Genomic DNA, 23,738 nt, shown 5'->3' with positions numbered 1-23,738 from the left:
AGCAACACACCTCATTTTATATTTGCTGAGCTCAACTTGGTCACAATGTAGAAATCTGAATTATTTTTCGTTGTTTTTCAATAACATATTGTTTGAGCTCTAATCTGAGTCTTAATCTTTTTCGGTAACAGATTCAAGACTTATTTCCCAAATGTTTCCAATGGGACAATGAGGCTTGTTTGGCATCCAGAAAACATGCTCAAAACAGGAGATTTGGACTCCTTGTGTAGCTATTTACTTCATGGGCCCATTAATCTTGTCTTCACTGGAGATGTATGCTGATCTAATGTCCCATATTTTAAAATATTTTTGGTATATCTGTAAGAAAAAACAGAAGTGCTCAAAGCAGTGCACAGCATTCTAAGAAGTGGACAGTTCAGATATGTTTCAGTAGGGCAAACAACTTTTATTACAGGCTAAATCCAAAAAAGTTTAGGATTATTCCAGCCAAGGGACAAGCTGAAATAGATCAATGAATCGTCCCACTGCCGCTCCATCATGCCCAGGTGACATTTTGAAACTTCCCAGAAACCAGTGTTTTCCTGAGCTGCGCCAGGGACTATGGAAAGGTTTGTGGAGGAACTTTTACCTTTGTAACTTAGCAAAGGACTTATGTGAATGCAAGCACTCCCATGCTCAACTCTTAAACCAATTTAGTGCATTTACCTGCTGCTAAGCTGGTTCATGACAACAGATCTAAGTGCCTGGAATCATTTGTTGCAGAGATGACATCTTCCATATGTAAATTTATACAATGTATCTATATGGTTCATCACTAACAAAAAAATTTACAGGCATTCATTTGTGGTCACTAATATGAACATGCAAGATCCAGTGCAAAGTTCAATTCAGAGTTTTCTTTATTAAAATACTTTTTCACATTCCTTATACTAATGCATTTGTATGGACACTCATGGGATGCTAGAATGAACATTTGTCAACAGAAGAGTGCTATGAACTCAGTCATTTGTGAAAGGCTTTTGATACAAACAACATTTGCATAGGGAACAATAAATTAGAGATATTAGCCAGTAACTGGAGCTTGAAAATTTAAACATTTGGAATGAGGATATAAAACCCTTTTGTATTTCTTGCTGGTTTTGCGCCTTTGATGCAATGCTTAAAGCAGTAACTATATATGTATATACAAATCCATGTCCTCCCTTTCACTGTTTTCTAATTAAAATGAGAACCTTCTTACCTGTGGCCCAGATCTTGTAGTAATTTAATCTGCAGTAAGAAAAGGAGAGCAATTGCAGTGTCAAAGACCAGCTGGTTAAGGGGTTGGGGACAGTACTCTTTCTGTTTTGTTTTGTGTTCTTTTTTTAAACTAATGCAACCGAGATAATCATGGGCTGCAAAGATTAGATCCAGGTCCAAACTGGATCCATGTTAGTGGTTTATCATACTATAGAGAAAAAGGATAGGTATGGAATTCCATACTGGACAAACTGGACACAAGTACGACTTCAGATGTCTCCTAAAATCAAAGGAATAAGGATTATACATTACAGGATTTTCAGGTACAAACTCACTGACCTGGGTGTAGTATATCCACCCACTCAAGACCTATATTTTGCATCATCCAAAATGACTGTGATGGGCAATCATTCCTTGAAGAGCCATCACACCAAACGAACCAACAAGCATCAGAACTTTTAAAGGGGAAAAGCAATTTAGCAAAGAATAAAGAATATTTGTGCCTCTGCTGATAGAAGCACTTGGTAAAGTACTGAATCTCTGAACAGTACTCAAGTTTTTAGAGAGCCCAGAGCTCGCTCTTCCATTAGGCCCTCATTGCAGTGTAGCATCCAAGTGAGTTATAAATTAGCTGGCTCCAAGACTGGTAGCAGTCCAGCTGCTGCAGCACAGGGAGTTCAGCACGAGCTGCAAGATCATGTCAAAGTACATACATGGCTGGCCACGCTGTGCTGAGCTCTGATCTGCCACAGTAGAGTGTTACTGATAACCAAGTTAGATGGTTTAAAGCAAGCTTAGATATTTCTACATCCTACTAGCATCACAGTAGTTACTGCACTGTAGAAGTACTTCCTCAGCTGTAGCTTCCCCTTTTAATTCCTCAGAGCATGATGAATTGGAGGTTAGAAAGGCAAAATTGCATTAGCAGGAGAAATTCAAGATGGGAACTTAGGTCAGTGGTTTCTAGAGCCACTTTCCTATGAGAATTTTTATTTGTAATTTTTTCCATTAAATGCTTTAGGAACATCTCTATTGTTCCCCCTGAGGAAATAAACTTTGAAAAAAAGAGCCTGGCAAACTCATAAAAAAGTGCTGCAGAGCTTTTGAAACATTTGCAACATCTTCCATCTTGGTTTGTTTTCTTCTCCCAGCTGATGTTTGAGGTGACTGTTCTAAGTAGCGTCAGGATGCCCTTGTATTCTCTGTTGGCAACAAGACCAAAAAAGAAAAAAAAAAGGTATGAATATAAATGTCCCCCTGCCCTCTACTGTCCTTTTTGATCAATACAAAAACTTCAAATATAGTAACGTATTCCTTAGAGCACTGTACAATGAGCTAATAAATACTCACAGTTCCCTGAGGAGATACTAGTATTATCTTCATTGGATAAAAAAGGAAATAAGACAGTCGGAGATTTAGGTTAACAATTACAGGCTAGACTGCAATACTGTTAATCACCAACATCTGCAACTGGGCACTTACTGGTAAAAGTTGGATTCTTATGGGAACTGGCACTCAACGAATCTGAAAGTCAGATCCTTTGTTTACTAGTAGATGCCCAGTTGCCACAATTAGGTCCCCATCTTCAGTCCCACAGGAATGAAACCTTTTCCTAAGGGGCACTTGGGTATCCCAACAATGAGCAATGCAGCGTTCAACTTTTAGACAGCATGTTTCTACAAGTCTACTCCTTTGAATAGGTTATCTTCAGTACACAGCAGGGACATAGAAACCTGGCACTGAGAACCACAAAAGGCATCGTGCAAATAGAGGAGTCCGCTATGCTAGCCAATGGGAAAGGGCAAAGGGAGATCCCAAACTTCATTGTCTTTACATTATATGACAGAAATAATTCTGTCCACTGAGGATTCACAGCTGTCAAGTCTTTCCTGACATCAGTTGCCAAAGCAAGTCTTCCTCCAACAAATATCTGCTAAGAGTACATGGTGGCCTCTAACCTAGTAGTTTAGTCTGTCAGCACTGAGGCGCCTAATTCCTTTTGTGGACTTACCCCCAAAGGATTTGCCCCATGAGTCAGAAGCAGGAATTCCTGGTTTATAATTCAATGTTTATTTCAGAGTATCACCTTGTTTTTCATATCCTGACTGCCTGAAATCCCCCCACAATTTTAAATGGACACATCCTTCATCTTCATTTCCTGTCTGAAACTATTGTGCCATGTTACTGTGCACGGTTAAACACACGCCAGGTACCCCTTCGGAGCTGGCTATGTTGTGCTGGCAATGTGAAGCAATTTACAAAATACTTTTGGGATCACTTGAGTAAGATGAGAAAGTAGCTGAAAAAAACCCAGAAATTTCTCAGAATAGATTTAAATTGTACAGGTTTCTGTCTCAGAGGGTACATTCTGAGTTTGCAGCTAAAAGTACACTATGTCCTGACGGAGGCTGCCAGTCCTCATGTACCCCTAGGACAGAATCAAACAAACAAACAAACACACACATCTAAGAGGTAATAGGGGAGGAGGAGATATGAAGTCAGAATGTACCGCTGAGGTAAATTTGACACAATACCAATTAGTATTTGGCGAAGTGGCTATCTCATTGTTAAGATATTTCCTTCAATATGTTTTCAGAAACTGGGACCGTTAAATAACTTAGAAAGATTGCCAGCTCTGATTTCAGGAAGGAAACCTCCTCCCAGTTCCTCTCTAAGTAATTCATTTCTTTTGCAAATACTTCCTATGGATGGCATTTAAGATACAAATTTCTGAAACAGAGAAGAAAGAGGGAAGCAACCCCCAACCCAAAACTTTAGATTCATTTCTAAATGACCTAAAAGTCCAAGACATTCAGGTTCAAGGTACTCTGGACTGCAAATCAGTCAGAACCTGTACTGCAATTGGGCCTTTATACAATTCAAATAATTCAAACTTTAACTAATTGTTTTTCTAATGCACCACCTTTCTTGACATAATACAAACACTTTCAATGCCTCTGTGTAACACAACACTTACTGTCAGTACATAGTGTTTACTAAAGCCCTGAGCTCAATTTTGTAATGGTCTCTCAGTGAAGATGAAGCAAAACTCCTAAATTTCCATGCTGGATTATATTTATTCTGACAGAAACTATGTAGGGGCAAATGCACAAGAGCAGGGCCAGCACTCATTAAAATGATTTGCTTCAACTTTCTTTTCCACAGTGCAGTACTCTGTTTTGCCTGTGACTTCTGGAAGATCAATGCAGAACTGAGTAAGTTTATCTGAGGAGTGGAACCCACATTGTTATTTGAATTTAGAGAGTGAAGAGGACAGCAGGATCTGGTGTTGAGTCTCCACCATCATTACTGAAACAAAAAGATTGCATGTTCTCCTGTCTCTGAAAACATAGCTCTTGGCAAAACACTACTCTCTCTGCTGTGGTGCCCTTTGTCCCACACTTCTGGAATACCTATTACTTCCTAAACAGAGTCAAATTCTACAAGTTTTTTTGACAGGTCACTATAGCTAAGTAACCCATCTGGCATTTCACATGATTAAGATGCCAGCTGACCAGCCTAGCTCCCGAAGGCCTCCTTTCACTCACAAATCACAGGAGTAGCAGATCGAAAGCAACTTCACCTCTGAGCCAAATACTTCACTTGGCTATAAAGAAGCAGAACAGCTGGGGAGGAAGTTTAAGCCACTTGATCACTTTATAAGGAGCATTTTCCTTTTCATGAGTAGGATCAACAACTCCTCATTTGGACCAAACTTCTGAGGTACATCACAGTTAAGCATTGTGTGAAAATGAGCTACAGAAAAACACAGTTGCAAGAAAATAATGATAGAAAGCACCTAGGTGCTTCTGTACTGATCTATGTTGCCTGAAAAATGCTGAGGCAAATAGGGGGGATAGAAAATCTATAACGAAATGTATAGTCCAACTTTAGGTCACTTATCTGGAGAGTTCAAAAGAGGGATGGTGCTGCTTTTTGTCACAGGCTTTATTGGGAAAAGAATTGGGAATTTAAGAAGCAGAAGATGGGGATCTGATTTTTTGCTATGTCCTTTAAAGCACTAATAATTAAAAAAAAAAAGAATAGTTGCTATGTTAAGTACATGAACAGTACCTAAGGAGGGGACAATGTCACAGACATGAACTGAATAAGGCTACTTCTAGGAGTACATCTTACTCTTCAAGTAAGATGTGCAAGTGTTATAAAGCTCACTTTTCTTTGGGGTGTTTCTGAAAATGGGATTAGTTTTACAGAGTAATGAGTTTTATTACTCTCCTACGGTTAACAGGAGTTTGTACAGACAACACAAAGAAAACACTGCCCTCAGCTGACACTTTTCTCCCTTGAATCTAACATTACTTCATAGATGTCTGGTTTAGCGAGCTTTAATAGCCCAATTAATTATGATGAAAGTGAGTTACATGGGGTAGTCAGTGTATTTTCACTGGAGCAGCCTCACTATACTTCCATGGAGAGATTTTTTACTCACTTTTGGCCACAGGAAAAGAAAACAAAAAAACCTTCATAAAACTTCAGTCTTTCATCCAATGTCCATTATAAATTATGTAGGGTGTGGAAAAAAAAAGACAAAACCTCCTCCCTGAGCCTATACCAGGTGTCCATCACAGCCACTCTTGACCATTTTTCCTTTTGTGTTGAACAGGGACAAACTTTCTTCTGCATGACTCTCCAAGGAATGCCTGGTATAACCCACAGGAGGGTTCAGCTCAATTTATTTTTAGAAAATTGAGAGCAAAGAATAAAAACAAACCTTTAAACTAAGAGAGACAATGATACTATAAACCCTCCTGGCCTGTTAATATATGTCTGTTTATTGTAACACAATCTGTGACCTTCAGTGCACTGCCAGTGTCTGTAAATAATACAATGGGCTGCTTTTTTATCCCATGAGGATGTGAGTGCTGATGGAGCCTTTCAAAACTCAAATGGATGCCATAAGCTGACGTAGACTGTGCTATTGTGATTCTTATTTATGAGTCTGTCTCTCTCTCTTTTTCTTTTAAAGTACAAATTCCAAAGTCACAAAGTGGATGGCAGAAAAAACATCCATTCTGTGTGGTTTGAGGTTGGATTAGATAGCTTATCTAACATTCATAAAATACTCCTGAAATGTAAGTTCCCTGCCTCTTAAATCTCTTGAGAGCAGAGTAAGAGCTCATTCAAGACATGTATTCTCTTTTTAAAAAACCAGTATCTTTTCACTGGCTTCTTAGCCCTATAAAGCTGTTAACCACATGCAGAATCTTCACAAAACTCCTAACTGTTTAGCTGAGATCCTCCATATGTGGGTAGTACTATTCTCACCTCTTGGTTAGAGCAGCATAACTGTGACATAGCTATGTACTCTGAGGTAAAAAATTGCTTGCCTTTAAAATTTCTTACAAGGTCTCAGTTGTCACCATCAGCCCTCAGAGTCATCCCACTTGCTATACCAGTGGATGAAAATGAACCAGAAGGAAACAGTCACAGACAGTAGAGAGAAGTGACTTCTGCGAGTTCAGGTGATCAGCCATTCCTCCTTAGTTTAGCTCTTCATTTCACATCTTAGGAAGGACCTCACTTCTCTGGATATTCCAATCACAGAATGTGTGATTGTGTGCATGTGTGCATTTGAGCAGGCACACCCCAAGGAGATCCACTGGCGCTAAACACCCTATAGATTTTACAGATGGGACTGGAACAACAGCTCTGTCCCCAGCGATACATTAACCAGCTTAGCAGGTTTTCATATGCAAATCTTGAGTGCCTCAGGTCCATCAGGAACCTGAAGCAAGCAGCAACCATCCCCACCCTTGTGCCATTCTGTCAACATGAATATTTGTGGCACATATCCAAAGCTGTGCAGGTGTTCAACACAAATTCTTGGAAGATCATTATTTGTCGTCTACCTCCTGTACCAGCACTACCAAATACCAGTCAGTTCCATGGACTTTTAAAGCTGACCATTCTATAAACATAGTACTGAAAGCCTGATTAGTAAAAATATATATGAAGGGATTGCTGAGTAGCTGCCCAGTAAAGGTCCTGAACAACAAATAAACAATTAAAACGTAGCAACACTTGAACACTATTTCACTAGATACACAATAATCTCAATCCAGTTTCCCTATATTTAACTGATTGCATAAAATGTATACTTACAGAATGCCTGTTTTCCACAGAATCTGCAAAATAAAATACAATGTATAAATTATGAAATGGCACATTGCAGAGTGATCAGTTCTATGTTCCAGAAAATAGACTTTTATGTTTAATCTAACTTTTTTTGTGCACCTTGTAATGATGTAAAATTGCTATCTACAACTAAGGTTCAAGCTCTGGTCCTAAGAAGTATCCAAGCACCAGCTTAATTCAAGTACATGGGTGTGACCAGACATTTCAAAGACCATGTTGAACAGTGCATGTTTGACAGCTTTCCTGATTATGGTTTAGAGCAGAAGTCTCTACTGAGAGCACAAGCTGTTACTGGACACAAAAAAAGTGTCTTCCTTTTAGAGGCAAGTTCTCATGAGCATTATACTTCCTCTTCCAATTACTTGCCAGGAAAATAACGTACTGCAGAAATCCGGTATAGGATACAATTTTCAGAGCCAAATAAGAACCTGCAAAGACACCTGAAATTTTATTAATAAAAAGATGCTTGTTCCAATGAAAGCCTGAGAGCCAGCGGACTCTTTCCATTTAGGATCAGTGAACTTTACGATTAGATCTTGGGCTTTTTTTTTTAAAAGTGGATGTAGCTATTCAGAAGTTTCACAGAATACCTTCAAATACTAAAACATAAATATTTCTTTGCCCTCTGAAAGTAAGACAACCTAGAGACATGAGGAAAATAATTCCGCTTTTAGAAGAGGACTTCAAGTCTTGTTAAAAGTGCTCTTCTGTATGGTCTGTTAAGATATTTCACACATGACAAAAGTAAGTGCTGAATCTTGAAAGGTATTTTCTTGGAAAGCATATAAAATTCAGTGGAGAGAGATTGTGTCAAGGAAATTCATCTAATGCTCAAAGCAGACAGTTTGGACTGGGGCTCTGGGTTAATCTTGCCAGTATTTTTTCTATAAACGTGGGATAGTCTCTGAATCTATGTTTTTTCTATGTATGTATTTTTTAAATAACAAATAATAACATCAGTCCTCCCATACGCAGAACACTTATGTAAATTTTGAAAAGTTCTCTGAAATCATTAAATGAAGGATACTATGAAAAGTACTACTACCATAAATAGACCTTAGTAAAGGTCTTTTAGAAACTCCCTTGCCAGTCAGCAGAAGTAATTCACCAACAGGTGAATCTAACTCTGCACATAACAATTCTAAAGTCTCTTTTTCTCTCTCCATGATTACATCCATGTATGTTTGTGGTGCAGTTAAGCTCGTACAGTTTCTACCATCCGCATTTTTATTACATTAGGGTTATAATTCTGCTTCACTGAAAGCAGCACCACGAACACAGTATACAAGCAGCCTGCAATTTCTGAAACACAGAGAGACTACATGAATGTTGCTGGCATGGTACACTATGAGTTTTCTCCAAGACAGTTCTACCCAGAACTTTTAGCCTAGGAAAAGGATTAAAAACTGAGGTGACTACAGAACCTTATACCAGTGCATAAACTTAATTTCAGTATAAAATTGATCTCAATGTTTGGCAAGACTGATCCCTGTCTGTTTAGCCAGTTTGATAAGAAACAATATAAAAAGTTACACGGGAAACACGTAAAAGCTTTTTGTGTCCTGAAAGCTGACAGAAGTGAACAAAAACACTGCTGACCCAGTGCTACATCAAAGCTTGACTTAAAGTGGACAAAACTATATGTAAGGTTTATGAAGTGAGGTATTAACGAGCTGTAGTTTAGTCCTCTGTCACAATGTATTGTGCTTACAGGAAGGAGGAAATGAGAAATTTTGTATGAATTCCACACTTCAAACAACGGGATGTTTGCTACCCCAAAGCTACTAGGTCACAATAACAGATATCCCGCCTCCTTGTTATCTGTCACCCAGATTCAAAATAGTGTGACTTTCTAGCTAAGTATCATATCTCTACCAAGAGCGTGTCATAATCTGTGTCCTTTGAAAATGCTGCTGGAAGGCTATATGATTACTAATCAGGTAAGCCAGCGTATAGCCTCTAATAAAAGCACAATGATACTGTGCTTTTGCTGATTCTTTGCTAAGTCAATCTTTTCACAACATTTTTATTTCATTCCTGTTAAAAATATGAAGCGTTTTTTACTTGAAACACACTGATTTTACTGTGATGAAAGAGAACAGAGAGATTTTCAAATGACACCTGGCTTTCCCTTACTAACACAAACAGAGAAATGAGATATGCTGGATTCTAGTCATATACAGAAAAATTGGTCAAGCTTCCATAGCAGGGCAAACAAGAAGCTGCATACTTCATGAAAGGAATCAGAGCTGAAGGTCTGGTGGTGGTGATTTCTAAAAGATTCCCAAGTCTAATAAAGGTAGGTGTTTTTATGGATTTCTGATGGATTTAACTCTTGCTATTGCTTTTTAGTTGATGGGATTTTAAATTTAAAGAACATATTTTTTACAAAGGAATACATTAATGGCAGGAATTTAAGACACTGTGATCCCCACCTGCTCTGCCCTCTCATTGCTAGAGGTTATGGAGCAGGGAATGTATGCCTAAACAGTTGCAATTCATAATCCATCTCAAACCCATCTCCCACACTGGTGAAAGCTAAGATGCCAGATTATCAACTGAAAATGCTGAACAGCAGACACATACTACACTCTGCCAAGCCTTTTATTAGAGTCTAACGGAGAATCTGGCAGGCAGCTTGGGAACAGATCTTACACAGGGGCATGCACACAATTCAGCTTTGCATTTTAGGTTCAAGCAAGGTCAGAAGCTCCCTGCATATTTGTGTCTTACTGAAACCATCTGGCTTTGCCTAATTTTTGGCTGAAACTATTGTAAGCATTTGGCTCTGGAATCAATGTCTTACAGATCCAGGCTTTGGTCTAGAATATGTCTTGAAACCTAAAGATCCAAAGACGTTTTATTTTGGAGAAGGGACACGTTATTTACATGATTTCAGACTGCATGCAACTAGCATGTGCTCATTAGGCCTGAGTTTTGAGTAACATAATGAATCCCCAGACCCTGTGAGTTTTCTCTATGCTGGAAAAGGCGTTCAGTGGGAAATTCTGGCTAAGTACAGAGGTGTTAAGCCTGAGGCTCAGTAGCAGGAAAGTATTTGAGCAGATTTCCTGATTGCTAAAACTGATTTCTAATAGTTTGTTCTAAACCACTGAATGCAATGGGGATTTCTCATGCCTCTTTCCACTGGGATATATTTATTTTTCCATAGTACATTGTTGGTTGCAATAGGATTCTTAGAGTTTCCTGTCTCGCCACTGCAGTTGCTTCCAAGTGACCAATTCATTTTTCCAGACTTAGCAGCATAAAGGCTGGCTCTGCATTTTGTTCACTAGATTTCAATTTTCCTAATAAGAAATTAGGAATAGTTATTTTGCAATAAGCCACTATGAGTTCAATTCAGTGCACATCAAGATCAGTGTAAAGCCTATCACTGGCTTCTGTGAGCTTTGGATCCGATACAGAGCAAAGGCAGAGTTCACTGAAGGAGCAAGAATGTACATTGTCTTCCACAATCTACATTGTCTTCCACAAGAAGTGCCCTGAAAAAATGTAAGGAAATCTGTAAACTGAAGTTAGCTCTACTCTTCTCAGCAATATGAACAGAACTGTGCTACCCCAAGAACTGGGATCAATGTTGAAGGAAGGGGTGGAGCTGGGATAAAGAACCAGTATGGAGATGCTTGGACTTCCTGCCCCCACTGTCTCTTGGAAGGATGAAAGGTGTGATGGAAGTAAATCATGCATCTAAAAGAGCCTCCACCCAGCCAGCTGAACTTACTATCTGACACATCCTGACCCCTCCCTCAGGAAGGGCATCAGCTGCCAGCCTAGCCTGTTGGGACTCCAGCATAGGCAAAGTAGGCAGCAGGGCCACAGTCATTTTATCATTCTTGGCAGTCTGTTGATTTAGACAATTGCCTGTTTTGCTTAAGTTTCAGACTGTCTCAGTTCTTTGTGAATAAAAAGTAACAGCTCTGGAACTGGGCTGGATATTCCTGACTCCCAATATACTTTGGCCTTTTCATAGAGCAAGCAGAAAAAGCAGTATTTTAAGGAAACTAGTTCATCCTGATAGGTGTGAAGGACTTTTAGACAAAGGTGTTATTGACCTGACTGGTACTAATTGTGACCATTCCCCAAATTGCCATTTGGATGTAAGGTTTGATTTAAAGCTGACGCTTGAAGCTTCAGGTATTTTATGTAAAATACTAAAGTAACAGCTTATCGCTCTAGAAAAGGTTTTAAATCAATAGCTGGGTGAACTTCCTGAACGCTAAATCTTCTTTCTCTGAATTAAACTAACCTTTCAATAACAATGCAAGGACAACTTCATCTCTTTGAGTTGCTTCCAGGGACAATGATAGTGATCAGCATCCTCCTTAAATCTCTCATTATATCAGTGGAAATCTAGTATCCAGCTAGAGAGACTGACATTCTCTATCTACAGTACTATTATTTGACTTTCAATCAAAAAGTACTGTAGTACTGACTAGATTAATTTTGCAAATGACCTGCTTTTCCTACTGTCAACCACATGCAGGTCTTCTGGGATTTGAAATGTGCATTTGACAGTTTGTTTCTGTCTATCTTTAATGTAACACCTCTTTAGGCCTGGTACTCAGAATAAGGAAAGCAGCACAGCAGATAGAATGGGAAGTCTTACCATAGTGTGATGGAGACACTAAAATGATAGTAACAGGAGATAACATAACCAACACCAGGAAAATAAAAAGAAAAGGAATAATGGCAGATGCTCAGCACACTGCCAAAGGCCTGGGGCTTGGGAAAGGTCAGAGCATTATCTGCACTATGGATTCATGATTTGGAATAAGGATGAGGCAATAGCTGTAGAACTCAAAATGAAAGAGTTGGTTACTGACATGGCATCTGCTTTACTGGGGACAGCAGTGAGAGCCGTCAGAAAAACGAAGAGGAAAAATATTTTAGCTCAGTCACAAAGAATTGCATCAGACATAACAACTACTGACAGCTCTTCAGCTTCCTCTCTAGTGGACACAATTTCTGGAATGCAGACAAAATTGATAATGAAGCACTCAATTCTAATTAAACAGACCCAAACCACAATAGTTACCTACAAACAATAAAATGTTACATAGGTCTTAGGTGTTAAATCTCTCAAACTGTGTAGCTGACACCAATTCCCAAATTCATGTAATTTGCCCAGAGGACACGTTTGTCTGAACCATTAACTTCCTGAAGTAGATTGTAGTCTTGGGCACTTGCTCAAAAATCTCAAAGAATATTCAAACATAGTGAAGATCAAAATGGTAAACCAACTTCTGCACCCACTAGTAATATTCAACATCTTTCACAATTGGCTTTTAATATACTTATATTAATATATATTAAAGTACTTAAGAAGTACTTAAGAAGATCTATTTCTTAAGGATTCTCCACTGCATTTACAGTTTGCCACCTTGCAATCACACAGCCTATCAAAAATCAAAGTAAATGTTACATTTAAATAGACCATAATGCAGCTATGCAAAGCAACTGCATAGCTATGTGATGCACTGCTTATCTAATTGGAACACTTTTCCTGTGTATCAGTCAGGAAAAACAGACGTGATTAAAACAATAAACTGTTACTATGTTTCCAAGAATAACTGAAACTGTAGAATGTTATGCATAAAAGAGCAGGTGGACTGCAAGATTAAGGGGCGTTTGCATATCATCCAGCTAATTCAGCTCAGCCTTTCAATCATATCTCATTTTACTGCAGTTCCCACTTTATGGCAAATACAGTTTTATAAGTGTTTTGAATTATAGCTCTGCTGTACCAACCTTGAGTTTACACTACAACTCACAGAACAATCTTCTAGTATATAACACTTGCCATTATGGCAAAAACAGGAATGGTGAAAGGTATAATAATCAACTTCACACCTGAGCAGAAGGTAAGCGAGGGGTTATACAATCAGCTTCTGCAGCTTGTTACAGATCCAATTCACACTCACTGGAAAACGTTTCAGAACATTAGTGGCCTTTGGGTTCAGCCCTAAAATGAGATGTTTTTTTTTCTCATGATGCTGCCAGGTGATCCTACATGAAGTGCCTAGCGCTGTTCTTTAGCATAAAGGGTATTCTGCTTTTCACTGCAAGGCTGTGAAAAATGAGTAGGACATACAGGCTCAGCACCAAGCCAGGAGTCAGGATTCTGAAATTCTGTTCCCAGTGTTGTCACCCTCTGAACACATTGCCTTAAACAAATGACCTAATCTCTCTGTTTATTCAGCTGTGAAATGGAGATAAAAATTGCCTTATAAGTCCTCACAAGGGAAAATTAAGTAATGTTTTCTAAAGTACTTGGAGACCCTCACATGAAAGATTCCCTAGAAACAGAATACTGTGTCGGGGCAGGTGTGAAATCCCTTGTAAAATAGGAAAACAGCAAATTGAAACACAGTGATCAAAAATTAAAAATGGCACACAATAAAGCTACTTGGTAACATGGATGGGGACAAAACCTGAACAGTTTACAGCCCTAATATTTACAAATCTAGACTTCCTAACACAAAGAGAGGAAAGGAAATCCTTTCTGATCTAGTCTTTGACAAACTGTGAAGAAACACTTTTAACCTACTGTCTCTGAACTCATTACTGCCACTTACAGACAGTAATTGCCAGTAAGCTGCTAATGCCCACATACAAAAGTCTGTGTTACAGGAGGTGGAATGGTAGAGTGGCTGGCACATACAATCTGAGACAATTTTTGATGGTGCTTAAAACAAACAACCCACCCTACTGAAGTGATCATATTGCTTTAAAAATTTTTAGAGTTTGTGGCTGGAGTCTTTATAGGTATTTGCTGGGATTATATCCAAAACTAGTGTAATATTTTATAACGCATGGCAAACATATTCAACTAAGAGGAAAAGTGTTGTTCATGAGCAATTTGAAATAACACAAATCCCTAACAGGTCATGTTTCGCTCCAGATTCAGATCCAGATGTATGGCCCAACTACTTAGCAGATACAGTACAAATGGGCTGATGAAGTAGATGCTACAAATATTAATCTCACTGCAGTAAATATCATTGGTTTATGAGAAACTATGAAGGTGTTATCCAATTTATCAACACCTGTGATTTTGTAGCTGCCCTTCAGTATGTTCCTATGTGACTTGGATCTCTTTTTTATGGCATTTATCTTCTAAACTATTCAGTCACAAATTTATCCCTAACCTCTATACAAATGCTTCCTTTATGTGTTTAATTTTTCACTAGCTTACTTACCATTATTAGCTTTTCTGATTTCACTATAAACTGTTTCAGTCCCCTTCTGTACAGGAGCTGGAAAATGTATTGGCACAGAATCAATTTCTTTTCTTTTCTTTTTTTTTTTGTTTGCCTTATGAAAAGCTCCTTAAACAAACAGAACACACTGTTTTACTTTCAGAGGAAGTAGTTACATAAGCAGCAACGAGCCTGTGGACTCTGTACGAAAAAGCAGCTACATCCCTCCCCCAAACCCAGGCTGTAAGGTTCTGACAGGGAGATGTCTCTCCCTCTATATAAAATGATGATGAAAATAGGCTTCCCTTTCCAAATTTGACTTTAACATTCCAATAATCTTCTCAAGTTAAATTGATACTGCTTTAATTTTACAGAGACATCTACCACTAGAGAAGAGTTTCTCTGGATCACTTTGAAGAGCTTCTTCAATTTGTTCTAAGGATTTAGCGATCCTAGACCTGAGGAGATCTATCATTTGGAAGACTAACTACATCCCCTTCTGGCAACTAGCCTGATTAAATCTTGTGGGCACAAAAATAATCTAATTTGCTGTTCTTTGTGAAACGTCTCAGAAGAATTTTTGCAGATTCCACACTGCACAGCTTCTATTTAGGTGCTATCTGGGAAAGGTCTCCTCTCAGTTCCTCAGCATGGCTGACTCTTCCATTAGTGCACTGAGATCAGGTGGACTCAGCAAGAGTGAAGGCTAAGAAGGCTTGTGGAAAGATAGAAAGTAAGGAGAAAAAGCAGACAGAGCAGGTTTGTGCCTCCAGGGACACAGCTGGAATACAAATGCAATGTTAGTCTTAGACACATACTTTTCAGACCTTTAGGTTTACAAATAAGCCCCTGTAAACCTCTGCTCTTGTATGAGATGGAAAGCAAAAAGCTCTTCCTTTTTTGCTATCTGACATCTGTGAAAACCTATCCACAGAGTTTTGATACCAAACCACAGGCAATTACCCTTGGTTAAGTGCCTTGTCTAAAGGCCTGAAAATAGCAAGAACTCAGTTTCATTATGCTCAGCGTAAACACAGCTCTGGAGATTAGAACAATTTCCTTGATTTCTTGCATGGTTGTAGATTAAGAATCCCTGGGCAACCATAGTAAAGCAAAGTGCTTCAGAATTCTGTGCATTTAACTCTGTGTACTTTCTTCATTTCGTATAAAGATCTATGCAGGCAGGGTCTAGGAGCTTGCTGTTCAAGGATCTCAAAGCGTTTTAGAAACATTCATTCATTTCAGTTAAACTGGGTCTCTTAGAAAATCTCAGAATTCTATCAATATCACCTCCAATTTCTACAGATCTTCAATAAACCAATAAGTCAGATTTTTCTAGTTAAAGTTAAAAAAAAAAAAAGGTTGTTCCTTCTCTGCAAGAAACTGGAAAGAAAATTCACATTTCTGGATACAGAGTCCTGTACTTTAGCTATAAAAAAAATTTAAAGAATTCAGACATATTGATCTGCAGCCAGACTCAGAATCAGGACCGTTACCGTTCTGCATTGCTCTGAAGAGCCTAAGTGTCTCTGGCACCACATTCTAATTTCCCAAAGCTAATTTCATTTTTTTTTAATTCTGTTAAGCACCCTTTAAATGTTGGGAGCTAAAACATCAGAATTGAGTTGCAAAACTGCTATTAATTTCAATGACAGTAGGAGTTACACTTCACTGAGTGTCTAATCACAGCTTTCAAACTTGCAGTTCTGGCATGAACTTTCTTTGCAAAATAGTCTGAAGATCTTGAAGCGCGTTTCATACGCTTATGGACTATTGCTTAAATGATCAATTCAATTTCCAGTGAAGTAAGAAGTAATCTTCTCAGAATTTTAATGAGAGGTAGGTCATTTCGTTTGGAATACTTTTTTGTAGCAGATTATAGTCCTAAATCTACTCCTGTTGACTCTGTGGAAAGACTTGGTGGGAGGCATTTCCTTAGCTTGCCTTTTTTTTAGACCCATTTCATTAAACTGTGATATAATGCCACTGCCCATGTTATTTTCTTTGTTAATCTTCCAAAAGTCATCTCAGCATTGAAAAAATATGCTAGGAGAAATTACTTGGATGATTTGACATTTTGTTCCCACTAACTTTATAATGTTGCCACCCTGCAGATAACTAACCAGCTATAAAAGTAAAAGAAGGAGCATGTCCTTACTCAGCCATGGTTAGTGGTTTCTCCCTTCTCACTTCAGGGATATTTCCTGATCTTACTTTAGCACTGGCCCTTGTTTTTTGTTTGGATTAACAATAAAGGGTTTAAATCACCTTGCCACCTTTTTGCACAACTAAGCTTTAGAAAAGATAAGCACTATATTTTTGTCAAGCATATAATCTCCATAAGTATTCAATTTAATAATTCTCTAGAATTATCACCTCTTTAAATATCAAATTAACATTCCACTATGACTACCCCAAATAAGAGCTGGACTGTGTAGCCCCAGGTCTACCTCGTATTTGTCTAGCCTCTTCACCCCTACTTCAAAATGTAGGTATCAAGTTAGTCCCACATGGAAGTTTTAAAATAAAGCAGTGAAACTTTGCTTCTAGCAAGCTTACCACTCACTGACACTGTAAGGAACCCTGTTTTTTGCTCCTCATACAGAAGCATAGTACATAAAAAGTTCTTGATGCACTAGCCTATTCACCATTATACTGTGTTAAAAAGTATTTCAGAAATGACCAGCTAGTGCAGACATGGCTGGAAAAACACTGTTTTCAAATGTAAGTTGTTCTTTACTGTCTTTTCAAAGACAAGACATACATCCTTCTACAATTATGTAAATTTGTTTTGAGGTGGCATTCAATTATTCCTGATTCCCAAAAGTGACATGAAGGCTACTGTTACAGCTTAGATACTGCAGCATTTATTGCAGTAGTCTTTCACAATACACAAAATATGATTCTCCTGCTCCTGAGATGAACATTAGTATTGACATTGACAACAGTAGCAGGAAGAACAAATGGTTGGGAAGATAAATTAATTTGAAGTTAGTCCTGAGAGATCAAAGAAATCTGGAGTTCCTCAAAAGGCAGAAGGAATCAGACTCTATGTGCAGCCTGCTGGATGAGATATGCATGCCCAGAGAAAAGGTAAGCGTGATATATTTTGTCTTCATTCAGAAAATAGGTGGAATCAAAAGAGGTGTGATAGGGATTTGGAGCTAGGCGATAATCTGAAAGGTCTGTTCCCTAAGAAGGACTGGTCATAACCCACAGACAGACATGAAAGAATATTATGATTTGAAACAAAACTTGTACAATAACATCAATGTGGTAGAAGTATCGCTGGCAGTCCTATGGCTGAATTATTTTTGTGGGTGTACATGATTATTACAAGGGTACATAAAGAAACTTGGCTTTGCTTCTCTTTTCCCAAGAATAAATCTCATCCTATTCTCATTGTGATAGGCAGTGCAGAGCTGAAAGAATTAATCTTGCAACTTGGTTTCATACAACTCCTTCCATTTAAGCAGCATCCTCAAGATGCTCTGAAAGATTAACACATTAAATACTTGCAGTGCAGTTACCATTTATGTAACTTGAGCATGCATTTCCTAGCATTCACTTGTGTCCTGGGTGCAACAAAAGAAACAGATTAGGGAGCTATTATATCTCAATATACTTGAAGCACAATTCAGTCTTACAGAATCAATTAATGTTCTGTATGTCATACATAGGTCTGTAACATGAGAGAGCATTCAGTTAAAATAATCTGATCTCATTTACACACTATCTTTTAAACATTATTTTGCAGTTTGCAGTTTAATGTGGCTCAGTCTACATAGTATGGATACTATCTTATTACCCAGTCTGGTGTACTGGAATAGTGTTATATATCAGAAATGGGATGAAAAGGCTATTTTCAGAGATGCTGATCTTGCATTTAATAGGGCTTTTAATTTAAATAACCACGTGCTAGCATATCTTTACCATTTAATAGGGCTTTTAATTTAAATAATCATGCACTAGCATAACTTTACAATTCTACACCATTGTATTGTGTAGTGCACGCTCAGAAACACTTGGAACAATTAAGTTTTAGCCCTATTCTGAAAAAGAGTACAACAGCTATGGCATCTCAGTGCAGAATTTAGCAGAGGTGGGTAATGAATGCTTAGAACACAGGGAAAACTCTATGAGGAATGATACCAGCAAGTGAAAACAGAGAAAGAATAGGAAGACTGGCTGTTCCGGGAGACCTTTGCTGCAAAGCTTGAAGAGTGAGCACTTTTGCCCAAACATCTGTATTACTAACTAAACAATCATGTCTTTGGTCTCTGAAATAAATGAGTGGTCCTTCCTGCCAGGAAAAAGCAAATTTATCCATTTCTTCCTCAGTCTGCTTCTCATTCAGCTAAAGCAAACAAGCTAGAGCATAGTATAAACATCTCTCATGGGTTTTATTCACTCTTAGCTACTTGAAACTTTTGTAAATTTCTGAAAGATTTAACAGCTTTCAACACAAGGGCACAATGATATCACAGTTCTCCAGATGACACAGAATGATTGAAGTGTGCATTTGGGTGTTGAGAATAAATTTCAGTGGATATTTCTCCTTCAAGGTTGCAGAGACATGTACCTTCGCCTCATGCTATGACATCTGGTTACTGTTACCATAGAACTACAGGTGGGAGGCCAAAGTTATCTGGGCATCAATAGTCTCATTTCTCTGTTTAATGTGCCACAAAATCCAGGATGGTCTCCAGGCCTCTCCAGACTGAGAAACTAAATCTACGCTGGTCTCTCTTCCTTTGCTATCACAAGTGAATTACAGCTCTGACCCTTCAACCAGTTCCTTTATAAAGGAGGAAATCCCACTGCTTTCTGTTCTCTCCATTATCCTACCCTGTGGCTAACCTCAAATGGCTCTCCGTGAATTTGGACTCTATAACATGAAGATTCACAGCAGGCTGCCTTCTGCTCAGAGCCACAGCTCCAGCTGGGAGCCCTGCTCTGCACAAACCTCATGTGGATGGGAAGGGCAAGTGCACGAGAGGATCCCAGGGGAAGAAAGGCCGCAGTGAACAACAGCATGGTTGCCACAGCATTATCTAGATTAAGGAGCGCTACTGGCATGAAACTGTCATGCACACAAAACACAACCTGCTCTTACATTCAGAGGTGCCAATATCAGACCAGTGTCAGGGAGTAGCAACATGCCCAGAGTTGCTCCCAAAACATAACCAGAGAGGCCAGACAGTTTATTACCTCTGTGAGGATCAAGCGTTGATACTTCAACTTCAGTGTACTCCACCTCAGCACTCTCAAGTTCAGGTCCTGCCCCAAAAATATCAAGAAGATGTTTCTTTGTAGGACTGCATGCTTCATTTGAGCTATGGGCCTGATCCTGCTGCCACTGAAATTAACGGACAAGTCCTCATCGACTGTGATAGGTGCAGGATCAGGCCCTACTTATGGCAGATGTAAGTTACTCTGCTAAGAGTGGTAAGGCCAACCCATTCCTAAGGGTCATCCCAATCTGAAAGACAGTAGACCAACGCAAGCCAGATTTCTGAAACTATGGGAAGTGCAAATTCTGCGTAAAACTTACTTTCAATTTAACACCTTCAAAAGTGGCACAACACAAATGGAGCAGGGAATTATCTGAGATTCTCCCATATTCCTCCTCCAGCTTCAGCTGCTCTCTCTTCTATTTCTCTCCCTGCCATTACTTTCTCCTCCTTTTCTACGGCTGTTATGGCAGGACACTTCCCATTCTCCACTTTCCTCACACTTAAAGCCTTCTCTAAGTCTTTCATGGCCTCCCTCATCACCTCTCATACTCTCAATTTCTGCTTCGCCAATAAGCAATTTCAGCACTTTTCTTTTATGTTGCCCTTCAAGCTCTCCATAGAACATCTACAATGGCAACCCATCTTCCTCCTCAAAATGCTTCTCTGCCACAATGCCCACAGAAACCCTGGCAATGATTAGACACCTGATGTACTAAGACTACTGGCTGACAAGTACTGGGCTGGATACAACAGACACAAGAAATAGCTGTTGCTTTCTACTCTGTCTTTTCCTTAGGGTGGAGATGGTTTTCTACTAGATTTCTGTAAAAGTTGGGAGGAACCACAACAGTCATCCAGACTGGAATCCTGCAGAACTGCTTGTGGATTTTTTAGAACAGGAATTAGAGAAAGATCTAATTATTAGAACAGCAAAGTTTTGGGGTAGCCTTCGCATAGCGTTGCTGAGAGAAGGAAAAAAAAGCTGAACAAAACAAAAACAGTGTTTAAGGTGGCATATTAGTTAATAACAAAGTTTAAATTATATGCTTCCTACGGTAGCAGTGATTCTGAAAGATCAATACAGCCTTATGTTCCTATGTTTCTGCTGTCTGTATGTTTGTTTCGCATGAGGATGTTTCTCTAGGTCTAATTTGACTTATTCAGGCCACAATGGAATAACTTCCATGCACCGACTATAAGCTCCTTCCTTTTGCTTGCTAAAGTAAAAGCTATCGCCACACAAATGCAGAATAGATACTGTTATGTTTAGAGGTATACAAATAAAAGACTTGTTTCTCACATCTAGTAGAGAGTTCTGCAATAGCCTAGTTGGTTTTAATGAAGCTGCCCAATCCACAGTAGGTAAGGATTGAACCCATTTATTTCTGGCACACATGCAGATCATTAGACCAGAGCCCATTTCATCTGAAACAGGCAGGATACAATGGAAAAAACAAGAGTCATTGAGCTATTGTTTCCAAAGGTTGTTCCCAAGTTTTCACAATTAACTTAATGCAGCACCTTTCTCTTAGTTTTGTGGTACAATGTTGCCCTGCACACTCAGAATTGCATCAAAGAATTATCGATTAGAAATTCCTGCCACCAATGTTGCATACAGGCTTATGCAGGAGTCTAGTTCCATGCTCTGGATTAATTTTAGCTTAACTTTGATCTTTAGTTATACTAGATGCCTTTCCAACTATCTTTCAACTCATGGTCAACTCACAGACAAACAAGTCAAAATGTACAATAAGCCATCAGAAATTACATCTAACCCAGGAGAGTACTTCCACATCAATATAAAACAAAAATATATGAGAAAAAGTATGCTTTCAGATGCCAGTACCCACATATTTAAGTACTGTTCTTTGACTAAATATCTTAAAAACATCAGTCTTGAAAAATACAATGTGCTAGATGATGCAGTACTTGATGACATGTTTTAATGAATATATATATATAGTCCCCATGCTGTCTCAAGGTATTGGGCAGGTTATTTTATTCAGATTTCATAGCACATTATTTTTAGGTTTAATGCTTAAATATTTCAAGATCTGCGGAAATGAAGAAAGGACAGAAAATTAAAAGAAGCAGAAGTCTGTAGAAAAGATTTAAAAAAAAATTTATGAATATTTGTTGTATAGAACTTAAAATTTTGAGTCTAAGTGTGTATTTTTATACCATCCTTCATTAGATGGCCTGGAATCCAGCACAACTAATTACACTTCGTAATGCAGTTGGTAAATGGATCCTATCATTGTCAGTTTGCATGTAAGGAAAAAGAACTAAGCTCAGCAAAGGCAAGAGTCTTCCCCACTATCAAAGAGAAAAAGGAAAGGACTGGACCTATCAAATCCTGATTGCTACCATTAGAAAACATCACAACTTTCAATCATAAAATAATTTTAAAATCTATTGTTTAAGTATGAAATTACCTTTACTCTCATCTGTTGCTTTCATGTGATTTTCACTATCTTCAATGTAACCTGATCCTAAAATATTAAAGCAAAAGGTAAGCTGACAAAATATTTATTATAGCCGATCAAATAAATGAGTTACACAGCTGCAACTCCTATTGTCATCATGTTTATTCTACTTTTAGATTCACACTTAAGACATTCATGTAACACAGGTGGGAAGAATGTGGCTTTTTAAATGATCAGCTAAAAAACACCCAAGGGGTAAGTTTGTTTATATCTGGTGCTCTAAACAACATGTCCATCTATCTTTGTAAAGTGCATTGAGATCCTGGAATGAAAGGTGCCCAGTCATGGCAAGTTAACATTGTTATACCGTGCCCACGTCACAGGACCATGTGCCACAATTCAAATTTCCTCTCTGATATAATTTTCTTGCATCTGTGTCAAAACTGTCAAAAACAGAAAGTAATTTTCTTTTACCATGATTTCTCTATCTGTAATACTGTTAACTGATTGCCTGGTAGAAGTGTCTGAGCGGACTTATGAACCAATCTTCGTATAAGACATGCTCATGAAAAACTGTACAAAGACAAAATGATAGAAGATACTTGGGAGAATGTTATTGGTATTCCCCTGTATTCCTAAAGCACTGAACCTTATCCAAACAACAACCATGTACGTCCAAAACTTTAAATAAATGTTTAATTAAGCCAACACACTAATAGTCTTACAGCAAAATATCCTACCTGAATAGTAGTCTCCATCGTTGTGCTGTCTTGTCAGTTTTTCACTTGTCAAGTTTGTAGCCAAGGCAGAACTGAAAAGCAAACCAATAAAAGTTGATGTAATTATCCAAAACCAGTTAATAAAAACAACAAACATGATGATATTCAAAGATCAGTCATTGTCTATGCTGACTACCACACATTCTTAACTATTGAAGCTAATGAAAATTTTGCCTTTGTCTTTAAGAGAAGCACAAACAAACTTTAAGGTCAAAAATGTTCCCTCTTGCATTACTCTTCTTTAAGACCTCGGTATTTTTAAGTCCGTATCTAAATGCATTCAAATGCAGGCCTGACATTCTTCTATTTCTCTTAGCTGGCCTTTTTTTTCTATTTTTAGAGTATTTCCTCATCCTATTGTGGTGTAAGCATAACCACCTGTTGTCTGCAGGTGTGTGCCATAATAAACTATATTCATATGGTGGAAGGCCTCCATCCCTTTAAACAGAAATACTTCACCATTACCATATAGCAAGCCATCTTACCCAGACATCTCCATGGATGGTCCTTTAGCTTGACAGAGAAAAATAAAAGCATCCATTAATAGATTGCACAAGTAAAAGAATTTAAAAGTAAAAATCAAAACAGAAATATAGTGATTATCTACCCAAGTCAGAATAATTTCTCTTGGCTATCACAAAATTAATTACCTAGTGTCTTACATCCTGTTTATCACCCAGGTCCCTTAAATGTCTCTTTCACAGAGAACCTAAGATCCCA

The 23,738-nt window shown here is 38.3% G+C and overlaps 1 protein-coding gene across 6 annotated transcripts in view; it reads right to left on the bottom strand.

Annotated features, from left to right (window-relative positions):
- Nucleotides 1-842: 842 nt before the first annotated feature.
- Nucleotides 843-23,738, bottom strand: part of PECAM1 (platelet and endothelial cell adhesion molecule 1) — a 34,567-nt gene continuing 11,671 nt past the window's right edge. Inside the window, exons 10-16 of one of the 6 annotated variants that reach the window (XM_075169518.1) lie at nucleotides 23,504-23,531; nucleotides 22,980-23,050; nucleotides 22,249-22,305; nucleotides 19,788-19,856; nucleotides 14,577-14,633; nucleotides 7,324-7,346; nucleotides 843-2,402 (exon numbers count right to left, since the gene is read on the bottom strand). In XM_075169518.1, coding sequence (XP_075025619.1) covers nucleotides 2,373-2,402; nucleotides 7,324-7,346; nucleotides 14,577-14,633; nucleotides 19,788-19,856; nucleotides 22,249-22,305; nucleotides 22,980-23,050; nucleotides 23,504-23,531 — 335 coding nt within the window. In that variant the 3' untranslated portion in view covers nucleotides 843-2,372. The remainder of the gene's footprint in view (nucleotides 2,403-7,323; nucleotides 7,347-14,576; nucleotides 14,634-19,787; nucleotides 19,857-22,248; nucleotides 22,306-22,979; nucleotides 23,051-23,503; nucleotides 23,532-23,738) is intronic. The other 5 variants (XM_075169519.1, XM_075169521.1, XM_075169523.1 and 2 more) reach the window with 5 other exon arrangements.

Source organism: Calonectris borealis, chromosome 20 (assembly GCF_964195595.1).
Source record: "Calonectris borealis chromosome 20, bCalBor7.hap1.2, whole genome shotgun sequence".
Taxonomy (NCBI): domain Eukaryota; kingdom Metazoa; phylum Chordata; class Aves; order Procellariiformes; family Procellariidae; genus Calonectris; species Calonectris borealis.
Note: the sequence above shows the minus strand (reverse complement) of the source record. Positions and strands in the feature narration are given on the sequence as shown.